The 18,467-nt window shown below is 37.5% G+C and overlaps 1 protein-coding gene across 5 annotated transcripts in view; it reads left to right on the top strand.

The window, feature by feature from the left end:
- Nucleotides 1-18,467, top strand: part of PHTF2 (putative homeodomain transcription factor 2) — a 155,422-nt gene that overhangs the window by 85,301 nt on the left and 51,654 nt on the right. For all 5 annotated transcript variants that reach the window (XM_032761240.2, XM_032761237.2, XM_032761241.2 and 2 more), the window contains exons 3-5: nt 6,758-6,814; nt 13,002-13,071; nt 14,344-14,502. In XM_032761240.2, coding sequence (XP_032617131.1) covers nt 6,758-6,814; nt 13,002-13,071; nt 14,344-14,502 — 286 coding nt within the window. The remainder of the gene's footprint in view (nt 1-6,757; nt 6,815-13,001; nt 13,072-14,343; nt 14,503-18,467) is intronic.

Raw genomic sequence — 18,467 nt, 5'->3', positions numbered from 1 at the left:
CCGCATAGGGAGCAACATAAGGAGCCCTCACCTCTACAAGACATAAAAAATTAGCTGAGCGAGGTGGGGGCACACCTGTGGTCCCAGGTGCTCAGGATGCTGAGGTGGGAGGATTGATTGAGCCTGGGAGATCAAGGTTGCAGTGAGCCAAGATCATGCTGCTACACTCCAGTCTGGGTGACAGAGTGAGACCCTGTCTTTAAAAAAAAAAAAAAAAGTGATACAGTAACAATGAATATAAGGCAGAAAGGAAAAGTGCTGTTGTCTTTGGTACTTCTCAGAGGTAATCATTATTAATGATTTTCATGTATCCTTCTAAATATCTGCTGTATATATTTACATATATTTAATATAGCATATTAGCTATGTTAATTTCAGTTTTTACAGCATGTATATAATGTTCATTTTCCTGTTAGAAATTTTCCTGTTAGAACGGTCTTCAGTAGGTCAGAAAGCATCTAAAAAATATTCATATAGTTGAATTTTCATCTGTTTGATATTACTAAATTCCAGCATCTCAATTTCTCTTTTTTTTTCTTTTGACTCTTACTCTTCTTACTGCTTTCAGGATGCTGTTCCATAATTTTCTTTTTTTTAAATCAGTTTTGACCTCTGTAATGGCTCAAACTTTAGATGAGAAAACATACTAGAAGTGGAGATGACAGAAAATGGTATTTGTATCTTAAGACTTCAGTCTTCTCAGGGAAGTAGTAACTGGCTAGACATTCTTCCAGGAATGGTGATGGTCACAGTAATTAGAAATTAAAGCTTGTGGGAAGAAAATCTTTAATTGACCTTGCTGTCATTAAGAAGAAGGAGTTATTGTAAGGCATTGTTTTGGACTGTCGGACACGTTACCAAAGATACAGGATGAGTTTGTAGATGACAAAGTGCTTGGTCATCTGGGACCAGGAATGGAAAAGCTGACTGTAGGTCAGCTCTGGGTATGAGTGCACCAGAGGCTTAAGGTATTCAGGGCATCTCTGGGAGTAATAACAAGAACCTTGATAAAGTTGCTTACCATAGCCAAGCACCAGAGAAAGGAACTTCACATTCTCACAATATGCAAAACTATTGGCTACAAAATATAAATCAGGATTTCAGAGTCTCCTCTTATATGATGGAACAATGTTTTTCCCTCCTTGAAACAGATCATTACTTATGAAGAATATGGTTGGATATCTATACCATTACTTGCATGTTAATTACCTTGATATATCTCTCTCTGTGTATCTATCAACAAAACATTATTTGAGTATATATCCTTTCAAAATGTTAGGTACTTTTTTTTTTGAGACGGAGTTTCACTCTTGTCGCCCAGGCTGGAGTGCAATGGTGCGATCTCGGCTTACTGCAACCTCCTCCTCCCGGGTTCAAGTGATTCTCCTGCCTCAGCCTCCCAAGTAGCTGGGATTACAGGCGTGCGCCACCACGCCCAGCTAATGTTTTGTATTTTTAGTAGAGACGGGGTTTCACCATGTTGGCCAGGCTGGTCTGAACGGTCTGACCTCAAGTGATCCACCCACCTCGGCATCCCAAAGTGCTGGGATTACAAGCATGAGCCACTGTGCCCGGCCTAGAATGTTAGGTACTTTTAAAGAAACCTCTTTTCTGTGAACCTATGGATTATGTTGAATAGGCCCTTTTCTAAACACACAAACACTGGAGGCATTGGGGGAGAGACGAGAAAAAGAGAACAGTTAGGAGGTACCAAAAATTTCGAAGTAGTCAAAATATTACATAATATTTATTTCTCAATTGAAGACATACCATCTTATTAAAATTACTGTACCATTAGACAAATGTTACCACTGATCTTCTTTTAATCTTTTGTATGCCATTTTTAAAAAAGTAGTTATTTTCTTCCTGAGTTTTCTTTCACAGAGAACTATAATTGAACTTGGCCTTGCGATTTAATTTTGTGTAGAAGAAATTTGTTAAAAACCACCTGTCAAACTTATGTGACTCAATCAAGTCTGCCAAGTCGCTCTGGGCAATAGACTGAGACCCTGTCTCAAAAAATAAAAAAATAAATAAAAGGGATACAGTAACAATAAATATAAAACAGAAGGGGAAAGTGCATTATTTGTGTTTAGAGGTAAAATGGAAATGTGTGTTAATGGAAATGTCTGTTAGGGGTAAAATATAGATGTTGGAAATGGTTTGGGTGTATTTGTGTGTTAGAGGTAAAATAGTTGGAAAACCTGTCCCGTTATTTTTTAACTTTGGTAGCACAGCTCTGCAAATTATTCTTGATCCATGACCCTAAGTCTTGAGAAGATGGTTCTTCTCTTTCCTAGTCCTAAGTGTCACTTCTTTTCTTGCCCTATAATGATTGACGGTAGAATTATGTTTCATTCAGGGAAGAGCTTGACTCTAGCCACAGGGGTTCTGATCTACTGTCTTGCCAGCTGGGAATAAAGTGAGACTAAAGGCTGGAAGAGATCTTTAGAATCCCTTCACTCTCACTTCTAGGATCTGGCTACCACTCTGATTTCATGAGGCCACTGGTGTACTACACACATATCCCAAGAAACAAACAATTTCAGAGATAATTCAGTCTGAATTCATATGTAAGGGTAATTTGTTAAAGGCATACACATTATTAAGCAAAACCCTGAACATCTCCTTCTGAGACACCTGCATTTAGGTTAACCAGCATCCTCACAGTTTTCTCCAAAAAAGTAGTCTGTTTGCTTAAGTAACTAAAATGTTCATTCTGGTAGTATTTTTTTTTTTTTTTTTTTTTTGAGATGGAGTCTTGCTCTGTCACTAGGCTGGAGTGCAGTGGTGCAATCTCGGCTCACTGCAACCTCCACCTTCCAGGTTCAAGCGATTCCCCTCCCTCAGCCTCCTGAGTAGCGGGGACTACAGGTCTGCACCACCACGCCTGGCTAATTTTGTGTGTGTGTGTGTGTGTGTGTGTGTGTGTGTGTGTGTGTTTTAGTAGAGACAGGGTTTCACCATTTTGGCCAGGATGGTCTCCATCTCCTGACCTCATGATCCGCCTGCCTCGGCCTCCCAAAGTGCTGGGATTACAGGCATGAGCCACCATGCCTGGCCTATCTGGTAGTATTTCCAAAACAAGAAGTCTGCTGCAAAGGAGAACTGATTCCTGCACTTATAGACATTTAATTGCTGTAATTGAAAATGAAATTTATCTAGTTTAAAAAAATTAAGAGGCCTCCCCACTGCCACCATGAGACATTCTATTAACAGTAAAAGTTGCCCTTCCTCTCACCTATCAAATCTTTGAATAAATGTGTCTTTCCAGTAAAACAAACCATTTTATCCTGTGGCTTTTTTAATAGGAATGTCTATCCACCCACCTTTAGAATTGCATTCTGCTATTTACAGTGAAACACGTCAGCTTTCAAGAAGCATTTCCATTTTTACCTACTGCTTCACTGCGGAGTTTCTTAGGCTTTCTATACCTTTCTAAGCCTCAGGCCTATTAAGTACCATGCTGGAGTTGCCTTGAACCTAGTTATGCCAAGGATTGACATGCATTTCTGATTTGGTCTATTGAATAGGATTATTTTATTTTTCCTGATTTTAGGATTATAGGACACGTATCTACACATTCACATTCTTTTTTTTTTTTTTTTTTTTTGAGACGGAGTCTCGCTCTGTTGCCCAGACTGGAATGCAGTGGCGCGATCTCGGCTCACTGCAAGCTCTGCCTCCTGGGTTCACGCCATTCTCCTGCCTCAGCCTCTCCGAGTAGCTGGGACTACAGGCGCCCGCCACCACGCCCGGCTAATTTTTTTGTATTTTTAGTAGAGACGGGGTTTCACCGTGGTCTGGATCTCCTGACCTCGTGATCCGCCCGCCTCGGCCTCCCAAAGTGCTGGGATTACAAGCGTGAGCCACCGCGCCCGGCCACATTCACATTCTTGAGTCACCTAGAAATAAAAATAGTTCTTTTGTAGACAAGTTAGGCACACTTTTGTATATGAAAACAAAATACTGCCAAAATAGTTATTAAAACATATTGGTACCTATTCTTTATTAGTTTTAATTATTATTTTACTAAAAAGTATGTGGTGCATTGAAATAGTGACACTTTTTTTTTTTTTTTTTTTTTGAGACAGGGTCTCACTCTGTCACCCAGGCAGAGTACAGTGGCATGATCATGGTCCACTGTAGCGTCAACCTCCTGGGCTCCAGTGATCCTCCCACCTCAGCCTTCTGAGTAGCTGGGACTGCAAGGGCACCCTACCATGCCGGGCTAATTTATTGTGTTTTTTGAAGAGACAGGGTTTTGCCATGTTGTTCAGGCTTGTCTCAAACTCCTGGGCTCAAGCAATTCGCCTGCCTCGGCCTCCCAAAGTGCTAGGATTACAGGCATGAGCCACCATACCCAGCCTAAAAAAATAAATTACTGCACCTGGCCTAAAAAAATAAATTATTATTTGCATTTAAGCCCAGTTATTCTGAATTATTCTATTAGAGCAGAATTATTCATGTGGAATCTATGTTCCCATACTTACCTTTTCTGATTTTAAGGAAGATGATTGATTGATTGAATTTAGAATTTAAGAGGATGAGGGGCAACTAATCTCCGCAGGTCACCGCTACCATTAGGACTAACCAGTTGGTTGTTGTTTACCTAGAGTTTCTTAATCCTGCTTCCTAGAGATTCATGGCAGTTTTAGTTACATATAAGTATGTTGTTTGGTCTAGGTAGCTTGGTCTAGGTGTTACAATATTTTAATTTTGGGGGTATAATATGGTTTTTTGTTGTTGTTGTTGTTGTTGGTTTTTTGTTTGAGACAGAATACTCTGCTGCCCTGGCTGGAGTGCAGTGGCATGATCATGGCTCACTGCAGCCTCAACCTCCCAGGCTCAAGGAATCCTCCCACCTCAGTCCCCTGAGTAGCCAGGACTACAAGCATGTGCCACCACACCCAGCTAATTTTTTAATTTTTTGTAGAGACAGGTCTCACTACATTGCCAAGATTGGTCTCAAACTCCTGGGCTCAAGCGATTCTCCCACCTCAGCCTTCCAAAGTACTGAGATTGCAGGCAAGAGCCACTCTGCACTCAGCCATAATATGATTTTTAAAAGAAAAGAGTCATAGGCAAGTGGTGAAAAAGAGAATAGGATTTACAGGACCAGAAGAATTAATATGAGCAAGGTAACGTATAAGAGAGAATAGCTGGGCGCATTGGCTCACCCCTGTAATCCCAGCACGATGGGAGGCCGAGGTGGGTGGATCACGAGGTCAGGAGATCGAGACCATCCTGGCTAATGCAGTGAAACACCGTCTCTACTAAAAATACAAAAAATTAGCCAGGCGTGGTGGCACGCGCCTGTAGTCCCAGCTGCTCAGGAGGCTGAGGCAGAAGAATCACTTGAACCCAGGAGACGGAGGTTGCAGTGAGCCGAGATTGCGCCACTGTACTCCAGCCTGGGCAACAGAGCGAGACTCCATCTCAAAAAAAAAAAAAAAAAAAAGAATAACAGACATTAAAGGCTCTTATCGAGTCACTTAAGTTATTTTATTCTACCTCCTTTTAATCCATTCTGGTGTTCTCAGTTTCTCAGTTCTTGAAATTGAGATTTAAAAAATAATGTGTAGATTAAAGGACTTTAGGGTAAATTATGTTGTGAGTCAGAAAATACTCTTTCCTCCTGTATTTTCTTATAATATTGCCTATCTCTGGTCATTTTCTGTCTCTAGTCTCTTAAGTGTAGTTATCGGAAATATTTTTAATTTCTTAGGATTCTAATTTTAAATTAATGCAAATAATGAAAATTCCTAGTCACAATTATATGGTGTTGACCCATTTCAGTGTCATTTGGGATATGGGGAATTAAGTGGAAACTGGAGACAGTAGGAGCTAATAGCAAATAACTTGGGTGGGAACAATAAAGAATGATTTGTTCATCCTGCCCTGGTGAAGGTATAGTTCAGAGAACTTTCCAGCATCTAAGAATAATAAAAATAGAAGCTGTAAGAAATTCTGCTTCATAATTATTTTCCTGTGTCTTCAATCATTTCACAACTTTGTTTTCCAATTTAAACTTTAAGTGGTAATTGCAGTCTGCATGTTTATAAATTTTTAATTGTATAGCATGTTAGTACTTTTCTTCTTTAAAAATAATGCCATAAAGAATTTATCACTTGGAAGTTTTTCCCCAAATATAACAGAGCTGTAGCAATTGTGTTTATTTACAATTAAGGATTCCCTAGGGCAGTGGTTTTCAACATCAGAATCATCAAGAGGGATTTAAAAAAGTTATTTAATTTTTATTTTAGGTTCAGGGATACATGTCCAGGTTTGTTATATAGGTAAACTCATGACTTGGGGGTTTGGTATATAGGTTATTTCATCACCTGGGTACTAAGCATAGTACCTGATAGTTTTTTGTTTTTTTTCTGAACCTCTCCCTCCTTTGAACCTTCTCCCTCAATTAGGCCCCAGTGTCTGTTGTTCCCCTCTCTGTTCAAGAGGGATTTTTAAAACATAGGTTTTAGGGCCTCACACCTGTATTTCTGATTCAGTAACTCTGGAGTGGGGCCTGAGAGTTTGCATTTCTAACAAGTTCCAAGGTGACGCTAATACTACTGGTCCTGAAATCATACTTTGAGAACCACTGCAATAATATGATACTGATCTGAGAAGTCTGAGATAGGGCTAAATCTAATCTGTGCTGAATGAATACTGAGTTGCTTGTATTTCAAGCAGAGTTATACCTATTTGATGGGTACCAGCAATGATCATTTAATGTAGTGTCTTCTTTTCGTAGATTGGAGCATATGATCAACAAATATGGGAAAAATCTGTTGAACAGAGAGAAATCAAGGTAACGAGTTTATTTCATTTTGTTTATTTTGAAACAGTTCTATGAATTATTAATTACATTCTCTGTAGTGTTTTTTAATATACTTTTAAGATATAAATTACTATTCTATTGAAGCTTTTGAAGAAAGAAGTAAACTTTATTTACCATAGCCACGTTTACTTCTGATGTTGGTTTTTTCTTTTTATCATCTTTCTGTTCTTTTAAAATTGAATTTCTAATGACTATTTTTTTGTCAGCTTTTTTCCCCTTTCACTTGTCACCTTATACTTCTAGTTTGCTTTTCCTCCCTTTTGATGCTGTCATTGCTCTGTACAGTTTATTAAACTGGTAAGTGTTTCAGGATTTTTCCCGCCTGAGTGATCCTGTGCAAATGCTGCTCTGCTTAATTGAGATCTGCTTTTTGGTGCTACTAACAGATTGACTTGGACTCAAAAAGAGTCACTGAAAAGTTGGTCATTTTAAAAAAGAATTTAGGACAGTAAAGCACTAATTAAAATGTTTTTGTAGCAGGCATTTTCTTCCTGAACATGTAATCATGTCTCTTATGCTGATAAAATATTCTCATAGATTACCTCGCTAGCATGAAAACTGTTTTTCAACTGAATTTATTGTTTCCCAGCACTCTTTATTGGTAATAAGATTTATATTTTTCATTTGCATAGATACTAATCAGTGTGTTTCTGCACGAGCTAAATTTAATCTGGGCACAGACAGTATTACTTTAGTTACTTGACATTTTCTATTTTGTATAGAAAAGTTTTCATTAGATTGAAAACAAGTGTCTATAGTTACTAAAAATCAGTCCAAAAATTTGTTAATGTTTAGACTACTTAGTCACTTGTAATAAAGAGCAAGATTCTTTCCCATTTGGCAATGATAATCTCTAAACTTTTGAGGAAGGATTAATACATTTAACAAAGTTTTGGTATGTGTTAAATATAGGATTAAGTCATGGGACAGAAAGATAAAATAGATTATAGTTTTGTAGGGGAGATGCATAATTATACATGAGATAAATTCCTTTAAGAGAGGCATGTCTAAAACTCTATAGAAGAGTGAGAGGGGAGACAAGCCTGGGGAGGTTGGGAAAGATTTCGTAGAGAAAGTGGTTCATTAACTTAAGGAAGACATTTCAGACAGATGAAGAGCAGATGGAAATATATGTAAAGGATGGAAGAAACATGACTGCGGCAGGACTCCCCAAGGAGTTTGATTTGGTAATAGGTTGGATAGAGGAAGGAGACTAATGTCATTAGGAGTAAAACTAGAAAGGAAAATGGAAGTCAGATTATGAAGGGGCTTGAATGCCTTGCCAAAGAGTTTAGACATAATCTGGAAAACAACAGGGGAGATAATTGGAAGATTTTAAGCAGAAGGTTATATTCTAACAAATGTAGACAGGCAGCACTAAGGATGATAAGAAATACTGGAAGAAGAGCACATTTAGAATTCTGTTATAGAAATATCTATTTGGTACTTGGGAGGGACATTTGAGAGTTCTCAGTTGATAAAGTGTGAATATGTATAGGTATGTGTTTGTATGTGATACATACATACATACATATATATATATATAAAACATTATATAGATATAGCCATAGGAATGAGTAGATTTCTGTTGAATGATGAAATAAAAGGGCTGAGAACAGAGCATTGGGAAATAACTATCATTTAATGGGTAGGTAGATAAAGAGATGCAAGTAAAGAAGGACAGAGAAGTAGGAGATCCATGAGAAAATAGTATGGAGAGAGAGAGTATGAAGATGAGTTGGGATAGTCAAGCAAATAAAGAGCAGCAGAGAGGTCTAGTAAGATGCCATAATACCTTTTATTCTCTTTGACAGTTAGAAAGCCTTTAACTCATTACACAGGAGATATTAAGTACCTTGAAAGGTTATGTTATCAGGTTGACACATTTGGAATTTAAAAGCCTCAGAAAAAATACATATAAATAATTTTTTTTAGTTTTTGGGAGCTATTCACAAATTACTACATAACTTATGTAACCTCCTCTTTTTTAAAAGAACTCTTTTAAATCCTAAATAGACGTTAGGGTGAGGAAGGATTATATTAGTTACTACTTGGTGTTGCTAACAGGATGATCTTAGGGAAAGTTAGGACCTACAACTTCTTTCTGAAGTATGTCTCCCTTTAAAGATAATACCTTGTAATAGTAATTGAAGAATTAAAAACATAAAAACTTGCTCTTTTGGCAGGTCTGAAGGTAGCAAGTTATCTCGATTGTTCACAGACAGTTATAGATCAGATGAACTCCTTGTTTCACTCTTTCCCACTATTGCACTTGACTAGTCTTTAAAAATAAAGATAAAAATAAGACAAAATTAAAGAAAAGTTGTTCTCATTTTTCCTTTTGAGGTGATAAAAAAATTTCTAAAACTAGATAGCGGTAATGGTTGCACAATATTGTGGATGTACTTAGAACCACTGAATTATAGATTTTTATTTTTTCCTTTTTGTTTGTACAAAGTCATGGGGTACATGTGCAATTTTGTTACATGCATAGTTTGCGTAGCAGTCAAGTCAGAGCTTTTGGGGTATCCATGACATGAATAATATTAGTACACACTACCCATTAATCAGTTTATCTGGCTCACACCTGAAATCCCAACACTTTAGGAGGCCAAGGTGGGGGGATTGCTTGAGTCCAGGAGTTAAGACCAGCTTGGGCAACAAAGTGAGACACTATCTCTAAAAAAAAAATTATTTTTCTTAATTAGCTGGGACATACCTGCAGTCCCACCTACTTGAGAGGCTGAGCCAGGAGAATCACTTGAGCCCAGGAGTTCGAGGCTGTAGTGAGCCATGATCACACCACTGCACTCCAGCCTGGGCAACAGAGTGAGACTTTGTCTCTAAAAAATACATACATACATAGATACATAAATAATAAACTTATCATCCTCCCTACTCTTGTTATTTTTAATTAAAAGGATCAATTTGTTAACAAGCCTAAAAGCACATTTCATTTTTACTAAACGTTCTAGTGGAGGCAAATTATAGTGTAAAATAATTTTGTATTTATTCTAAGGAAGTTAGAGAGGTACATAACTGTGGTGTATTAATGTTAATATTTGATTAAGAAAAAAACACTCTGCCTTTTGTTTAGAGAACAGTGTACCAAATATATTGAGTTTGTCCAATGTAATTGATTCTTTCATTAGTTGTCAATGCAGTGAGCAGCTACTAGAGAAATCAAAGACATGAAAATATATTTTTTGGAAGTGTTTATTTTTCAATTAAAGACCCAGAGTTGATATTGCTAAAGCATAAAATATTTTGTAAGTTGCAAATTATTTTTTCATAACTATTTTAGAAATTATAACTAACAACTTTGATTTTTTCTGATTACCGTGACCAAAATTTAAAAGTAAATTTGGAAGTTTTTCCTGTTTTGCTATCTACTAGACTTTTAAAGCTTGTTAAAAGACTAGACTTAAAAAGCTTATAAAGTCATTACAGAGAAAAAGGGGGTGGGGGAACTAAACAAGATTTCTAGAAAATGAAACTTTATGTACTTTGATGGAGTCTAAATATTAACAATACACAGAAGTCTAGATAACTGAACAGAAGCACTTTCTAAACTTAAACAGCCCATTTCATTTTTTTTTTTTTTTTGGCCCAACATTATCTGTATACTTAGAGAATTTTTTTTTAAATAAAAAACTTTATACTACTGTGTTTGAGTCATTTCACTATAGGAACGTACTATAAGAATTTAAATTATATTTAATAAATAAAATATTTTTATTATTGGGTATTAATTGCATTTGTGCTGCTTGTTTCTACTTTCTAGTTTGTGCATAAATTAGCAGTTTTAAAAATCTCATTTTTTTTAAGAAAACCTTTTCATTTTTTATTTGTTCATTTAAACTGTTTAACAGTTCATGATAGTACTGAAAGCTATGCTACTTTGTGTGAATGTGGTTTACTCCAAGCCAATTGAAAATTTTCCAGTGTAAAATAGCTACTTAATTAAAATCAGATTTTATGAATGTTCGTATCTTGATGCTTTCTTTTATTTTTGTGAATAAAATAATTGTAGATTCGATCTCAGCTCACTGCATCCTCTGCCTCCCGGGTTCAAGCGATTCTCCTGCCTCAGCCTCCCAAGTAGCTGGTATTACAGGCACCCACTACCACGCCTGACTAATTTTTGTATTTTTAGTGGAGATGGGGTTTCACCATGTTGGCTAGGCTGGTCTTGAACTCCTGACCTCAGGTGATCCCGCCCACCTCAGCCTCTCAAAGTGCTGGGATTACAGGCGTGAACCATCTTACCTGGCCTTCTGTTTTTTTTTTGTTTTTTTTGTTTCTTTTTAAACCTTTAAATTATCTTGATAGGCTACCTTAGAGGGAAAATTTTGTTGAAACTGGCTATTAGGGTGTGGCTCTACAATATAGCTCAAAATAAATATATTTTAATAGAATATAAAATTGGAAATGAACCCCATATAAACAAGGTCGATTAGAAGAATCATGTTGAAAAACGATAGTTGCACAAATCAAGACAACTTACTGTTTCTCCTATAGGGACTTTTGGTTCTTAAAACAATCTTGATAAAAATTTTAGGTATACAGCAATAAATTAGGATTCAGATTAGTCAGAAGACATTGGCAATAAGGTTACTTTCAAGTTGTTAGGAAAGCAATTTATAAAAAGTAAATTAAAATGTGTTACTGTTTTCAAATATTTTTACAGTAATAAAGGTAAAATCTTACTGTAATAAACTTAATACCAAATCCAAATAGTGCTTTATTAATGAAGTTTTGTTTAAATATATGTATTATTACAGTTGCCTCTCCAATTTGCAAAATCTTGGGAATGATTTCTAATCCATCAGCCGCTTTATGGTGACATTAAAATCAGAAATAATGTACAGATACAGCCCATACTCATTATTTGGGGTAGCTATGTTCTATAAAGTCACCCATGAACACTGAATTAGTGAATACTGAACCATTGCTGCCTGGGGAAGTAACTTGTTTTATGTGTGTTTCTGTTTAAAGACACCTTATTTAATATATATTTTTGATTCATTAACAATTCATGGCCAACAGCACTGTAAATCATATCTGAACAGAGGTTATCTTTATTTATTTATTTGTTTTACTTTATATTTTTTGGGACCGAGTCTTACTTTGTCGCCAGGCTGGAGTGCAATGGCGTGACCTTGGTTTATGGCAGCCTCCAACCCCTGGGTTCAAACAGTTCTCCGTGCTTCAGCCTCCCTGAGTTGCTGGGATTACAGGCGAGTGCCACCATGCCCAGCTAATTTTTTGTATTTTTAGTAGAGACGGGGTTTCACCGTGTTAACCAGGATGGTCTGGATCTCCTGACCTCGTGATCCGCCCGCCTCGGCCTCCCAAAGTGCTGGGATTACAGGCGTGAGCCACCGCGCCCGACCAGTAATTTATTTTGTTATAGGTTTTTTCCCACTAGTTTTGATCTAAACCACCCACTCCACTCTGTATACTGATACTGATAACAGAAACTTAATTTTGCTCAGTGTTCAATAATTTCAAGTTTAAATGAATTAAGTTTATGACAACTGCCTCTCCCTCCTCCCCTTCCTGGTTATGGTGTCTAAGTTCTGAGGTGATGAGGTGGCATTTATGGTCTGATGGGGGGTTGACATGTGAACGTAATGGCATCCATCATCCTTGAGTAGTGCCTTGTCCTCCCTGGGTCTCAGCTGATTGGCGTCTGTTGAGAAGTCTGCATCCTTTCTGGTCCTCAGCTGTGTGATTTACTGCTTTCTGAAATAATGCCTCCAGCACCACACCTTGAGGTTCCTTCGGGGCTGCTGCTCCCCTAGCTAGCCTCAACGCTCTCCAAATGCCCATATGGGGCCAATATAGTTCCTTCTACACCTAAAGCTGTACACCTAAATTTGCTTGGTAGTAATAGTATTTGTATTAGAATTTTACTGTTGGTAATAAACCGGCCTGGCATGTTACACACATCTCTAAATATATCTTTTTGAACAATAATAAAATTTATTACAATACTGTAATTGTGTTCCATTTGTAACAAATGCATAATGTGTTACATTTTGTCGGTACTATTAACAATTTTATTTTAAATTGAAAGCTTTAGAAATTGACTTTCTCCTGTTCTAGATTTAAGTATATATACAATTCCAGTGCTTCTTTTGATATATTGTAGGGGCTAAGGAATAAACCAAAGAAAACAGCACATGTGAAACCAGACCTCATAGATGTTGATCTTGTAAGAGGTGAGTCTTGGATAAATAAATGCTTAATACAAGTAGACATTGTTCTGGAAGAAACAGAATTCAAAATATGTTTAAATATTGTATTAGGCTGTTTTGCATTGCTATAAAGAAATACTTGAGATTGGGTAATTTATAAGAAAAGAGGCTTAATTGGTTCATGGTTCTGCGGGCTGTACAGAAAGCACAGCACCAGCACTTGCTTCTGGGGTGGGAAGCTTTTTTTTTTTTTGAGACGGAGTCTCTCTCTGTCGCCCAGGCTGGAGTGCGGTGGCGCAGTCTCGGCTCACTGCAAGCTCCTCCTCCCGGGTTCACGCCATTCTCCTGCCTCAGCCTCTCCGAGTAGCTGGGACTACAGGCGCCCGCCACCACGCCCGGCTAATTTTTTTTTTTGTATTTTTAGTAGAGACGGGGTTTCACCGTGGTCTGGATCTCCTGACCTCGTGATCCGCCCGCCTCGGCCTCCCAAAGTGCTGGGATTACAAGCGTGAGCCACCGCGCCCGGCCTGGGGTGGGAAGCTTTACCCATGGCAGAAGGCAAGCGGGACCAGTCACATCACATGGCCAGAGCAGGAGCCAGAGAGTGGTAGTGGGGAGGTGCCACACACTTTTAAATCACCAGATCTCCTGAGAACTCACTCACTATCTCAAGGACAGCCTCAAGCCATGAGGGCTTCACCCTTATGGCCCATATACCTCCCACGAGGCCGTGCCTCCAGCATTGGAGATTACAATTCAACATCAGATTTGGATGGGGACAAATATTCCAAACTATATCAGATATCTATCTGTCTGTCTATCTTTTTAGAAATAACAACATTGTGAACCTTGATGAAGACAAGAATAGTATTAAAAAGAGAGAATGGGACCAGGTACAATGGCTCACACCTATAATCCCAGCACTTTGGGAAGCTGAAGGCAGAAGGATCTCTTGAACCCAGGAGTTTGACACCACCCTGGGCAGCAGAGTGAGATCCTATCTCAAAAAACAAACAAACAAAACCAAAAAACAAAGTGGTGATTTGTAATTCCTAACTAGAACTGACATTTGAATATTGTTCTATGTTTATAAAATGTGTGGGAGAAATTCTGTTATTTCAAAAAATATTTTTTTCAAAATATTTAAAGTATCTATAAATTGGACATTTCTCACTCATAGTATAATACAGAATAAAATTATGTGGTGATGTTTTTCAAACATTGAAATTTTTTTCTTTAAATAAATTAAAGAATAATATATAAATCTACTCTGTTGTCCTATTTTACTTTTTTCAGGGTCTGCATTTGCAAAGGCAAAGCCTGAAAGTCCTTGGACTTCCCTGACCAGAAAGGGAATTGTTCGAGTTGTATTTTTCCCCTTTTTCTTCCGGTGGTGGTTACAAGTAACATCAAGGGTCATCTTTTTCTGGCTTCTTGTCCTTTATCTTCTTCAAGGTATAATTAAGTGTATAATTAAGTGATTTTTGCTTTTACTTTTCAGATGTTACGTTGTTAGGTTTAATAAGGCTTTGTTTTAAACATGTGCTAACTACTTCTGAGTATGATGTATGTTAATAAAGGCACATAATTGATTTGGCATTAAAATATTTGAGAAAACAAAGCAGTTATTTTCCAGTATAATTTTATGAATATTTGAATCTGTAGATGGTTAAAGAAAAATAGAAATCGAGAATATTTTTTAAAATTAGAAAAAAAACCTCATCAACATGCATCTTCCACACATACATACATACCAGTCTTTTAAAAATACAACCTATACAAGTTTATTATTCCTGCCATAGGTATAGTTTCTTTTTTCTGTGCCTTTTACCACCGTGATGTGAGCTGTCCTTATACTTTATCAAAATTCTGTATACCGTGCACTCTGCTAGGTGCTTTCTAGATTCTCATTTAATTCTCACATCAACCTGATGAAGTATAGGGACTGTTACTATGCTTCGCTTATAGACATGGGACCTGAAAAGACGTGAGGGCCCAAAGCCACGTAGTCATCAAGTATGGTAGAGCCCAGGTTCAAGTCTAAGCATTCTGATCCCAGAACCCCACACTTAACAGCTCTTATGGTGCCTCCTAACACAACATTCTAGTGCATAGTCTTAGCAGCAGTATATAACACAACATGTATAACATTGTAGAACATTTAGAAGCTAAAGAAGAAACTATTCATATTCCATCACGTGAACAAAGCAGTTATTTTCATTTGGTTGATGTCCTTTCAGTCTTTTTAATATGTTATTAAAAAAAAAAACCCATGATTACAATCCTGAATGATTATTTAAATTTGTTTTATCAACAGATTCTAAGAGATACTTTTTAAATAAATGAAAATATAATAAAAACTGCAGACTTTTATTTAGATAAAGTTGTTTCTTCTAAGCCAGGTTACATCTTACATACATAAAAGGGTGTGGACTATGATAATTTTGTGGTTGTTATTAGAATGTGTGTGTGTGTTTTCTGATTAAAGATATAATAATATTTTCATGGCAGGAAATTTGGAAAATGTAGAAAAAGCTAAAGAAAAAAAAAACTACCCATCATCTTGCCTTTAAATTTATAATATTTTTTAAATAGTTGAGATTATTTTATATGAACAGCTACATATATTTTTTACCTGATGTCATAATATCAAAGTCTTTGTAAATATAACTTCTAAGTTACTAGAAAATATCTTGTACTGCTTCAATATTGGGCAGTTAAGCTGATTGCTATTTTTTGCTATTATAATTACTGCTGAAGTGATCATATTTGCTTATCAATATTTTCTAGTTATAGTGATCATAATTTTTATCATTTTCTTGTTTTCTTCTCAAAAGGACTTAAGAGAGCTTAATTTAAGTATCGTTATCTTCAAAGGTTTTCTGGCTTACCTAGATGAGAAAACTTTATTTGAATGTGGTCAGAAATTGCAATAGCTTATTAGAGTAATTCAGTACCATTGATTGTACATCACAGTGCATTGTGCTTTTTAAGATATTGCTGCTTTCTAGTATTCCACGACAAACAAGTTTCCAATGTAACTAAAAGTTCACTGACATTGTATAATTATATTGTGTCTGAAATTTACTTAGTGGTTCCTCTAAGTTAAATAGGGAACACAGGTTAGATTGGGCATTAAATGAGATATTTTTAAGTTCAGAACCCAAGTTTAATCATAAGGCCCTTATGATGAACACTAAACATTCTCCTAGTAAAGCTTAGAGAAATGACTTAACCTTCTTAAAGTCACACAGCTAGTGCCAAAGTCATGATGTGACTCTGATGACCCTCGGCAGGCTGCCATTACCTTTTGAAAACCACTGTATGTCTATCTCCATTACAGCACCCTGTGTAAAAGCGGGGTGCTGCAGTGCTCTGAGTTATGTCCTCATTCTTGTTTGCACTTCTTGAAAGGCAGAAAGAATCAAATGCAGTCAGATTTGGTTTTATATAACTATGTATAGTTTTTTTACTTAAATTACATGCTTTTTAAGTATCTCAACTATGTATTCTCAGCTGTATCCCCATTTCTGCATGTCTTGGTTGCCTGGTTTCTTGCCAAGATTACTGCCAGGAAACCTTATATCATCTACTTTCTGTCCATTTACCTATTAAATGACAAATTCAAACCAGCTGCTTAAGATCTAAATTTCTTCACTAGTTATCATTGCTTTCAAGATGCAATATGAGTTTTCAAATCCCTCCTTGAATTTCTATCCCACCTTAACCAGGCTAAACTGGCTCTTTGTTGTTTCTTAAACATTCCATGCTTTTTTGCCTATGTGTCTTTGGGCACCCAACTCCCTTTGCGTGGGGTAGCCCTTTTCCCTTTTGTTTAGTCGATCCTCTGTGTTCTCTCAAACTTAGATTAGACATCAGACATCACTTTCTTTGAGAATCCTTTCATAACTCCCCAATGTAGTTACATATCTTTCTTATGTATATTATAGCAGTTAATCATAAGTATTATATTAGTCACCTTTGGCTACCATAACAAAATACCACAGATTGGGTGGCTGATACAACAAAATTTATTTTTTCACCATTCTGAGGAGTGGAAGTGCAAGAGTGAGGCAATGTCAGAGTTGGTGTCTGATGAGGCTTCTCTGATTTGTAGATGTCCACCTTCTTGCTGTGTCTTCACAGGGCCTTTCTTGTGTGTGTGAGTGGAGAGAGAGAGTACTCTGGTATCTCTGCCTCTTCATATAAGGATAAGAGTCATATCAGTTTAAGGCCTTACCCTTACGAATCTGTTTAACCTTTACTACCTCCTTATAGGCCCTGTCTCCAAACGTAGTCACGTTGTGGGTTAGGGCTTCATTCAGCATATGCATTTGTGTGGGGAGGATGAAAGGAGCACAGTTTAGTTCATAACAGGTATTTTCATTGTTTCTTTGTATGTGTCTTCTTTCCTCTAAACCAAGCTTGTCCAACCCATGGCCCATAGGCCACATGCAGCCCAGGATGGCTTTGTATGTGGCCCAACCCAGGTTCATAAACTGTCTTAAAACCTTATGAGATTTTTAAAAAAAATTTTTTAAAGCTTATCAGCTATTGTTAGTGGTAGTATTTTATGTGTGGCCCCAGACAATTCTTCTTGCAGTGAGGCCCAGGGAAGCCAAAAGATCGGATACCCCTGGTCTAAACTAAGGGATAGGGAGCAGAGACTGTGTCTTGTCTTTTTTTCTACATTGCCTAATTGCCACTGAATCTTAAAGATTAACAGTCCTAAAAATGGAATATTCTATTCTATTCTATTCTATTTTTTAGACACAGGGTTTTGCTCTGTTGCTCAGGCTGGAGTGCAGTGGTGTGATCATAGTTCACTGCAGCCTTGAGCTCCCAGGCACAAGCAATCCTCCAGCCTCAGCCTCCCGACTAGCTAGGACTATAGGAGCACGCCACCATGCCCAGCTAATTATTTTTATTTTTATTTTTGTAGAGGTGGGGTCTTAATATGTTGCCCAGGCTGGTCTTGAACTCCTGACCTCAAGTAATCCTCCCACCTCACCCTCTTAAACTGCTGGGATTACAGGTGTCAGCCACCACGGTTTCTCTCTGTTGCTCAGGCTGGAGTGCGGTGGCGCAGTCATGGCTTGCTGCAGCCTCGACCTCCAAGGCTCAATCATTCCTCCTACCTCTGCCTCCATGGCTGGAACTACAGGCATGCACCGCCATTCCCAGCTAAATTTTGAATTTTTTTTGTAGAGGCAGGGTTTTGCCTTGTTGCCTAGGCTGGTCTCAAACTCCTGGGCTAAAGCAGTCCACCCACCTCAGCCTGTCAAAGTGCTGGGATTACAGGTGTGAGCCATTGCATCCAGCCTACTCCTAGAGTTCCACTTGCCCAGTACGTGAAATCCTGCCTTTGAAATGTTTGTGCCCAACAACATTCTGTTTTAGTTGATCTCCAGCAGAAATCT

The sequence above is a fragment of the Hylobates moloch genome, unplaced genomic scaffold (genome assembly GCF_009828535.3).
Source record: "Hylobates moloch isolate HMO894 unplaced genomic scaffold, HMol_V3 SCAFFOLD_1, whole genome shotgun sequence".
Lineage (NCBI taxonomy): Eukaryota > Metazoa > Chordata > Mammalia > Primates > Hylobatidae > Hylobates > Hylobates moloch.
The sequence above is the reverse complement of the archived record's forward strand: the minus strand, read 5'-3'. Positions and strand labels throughout refer to the sequence as shown.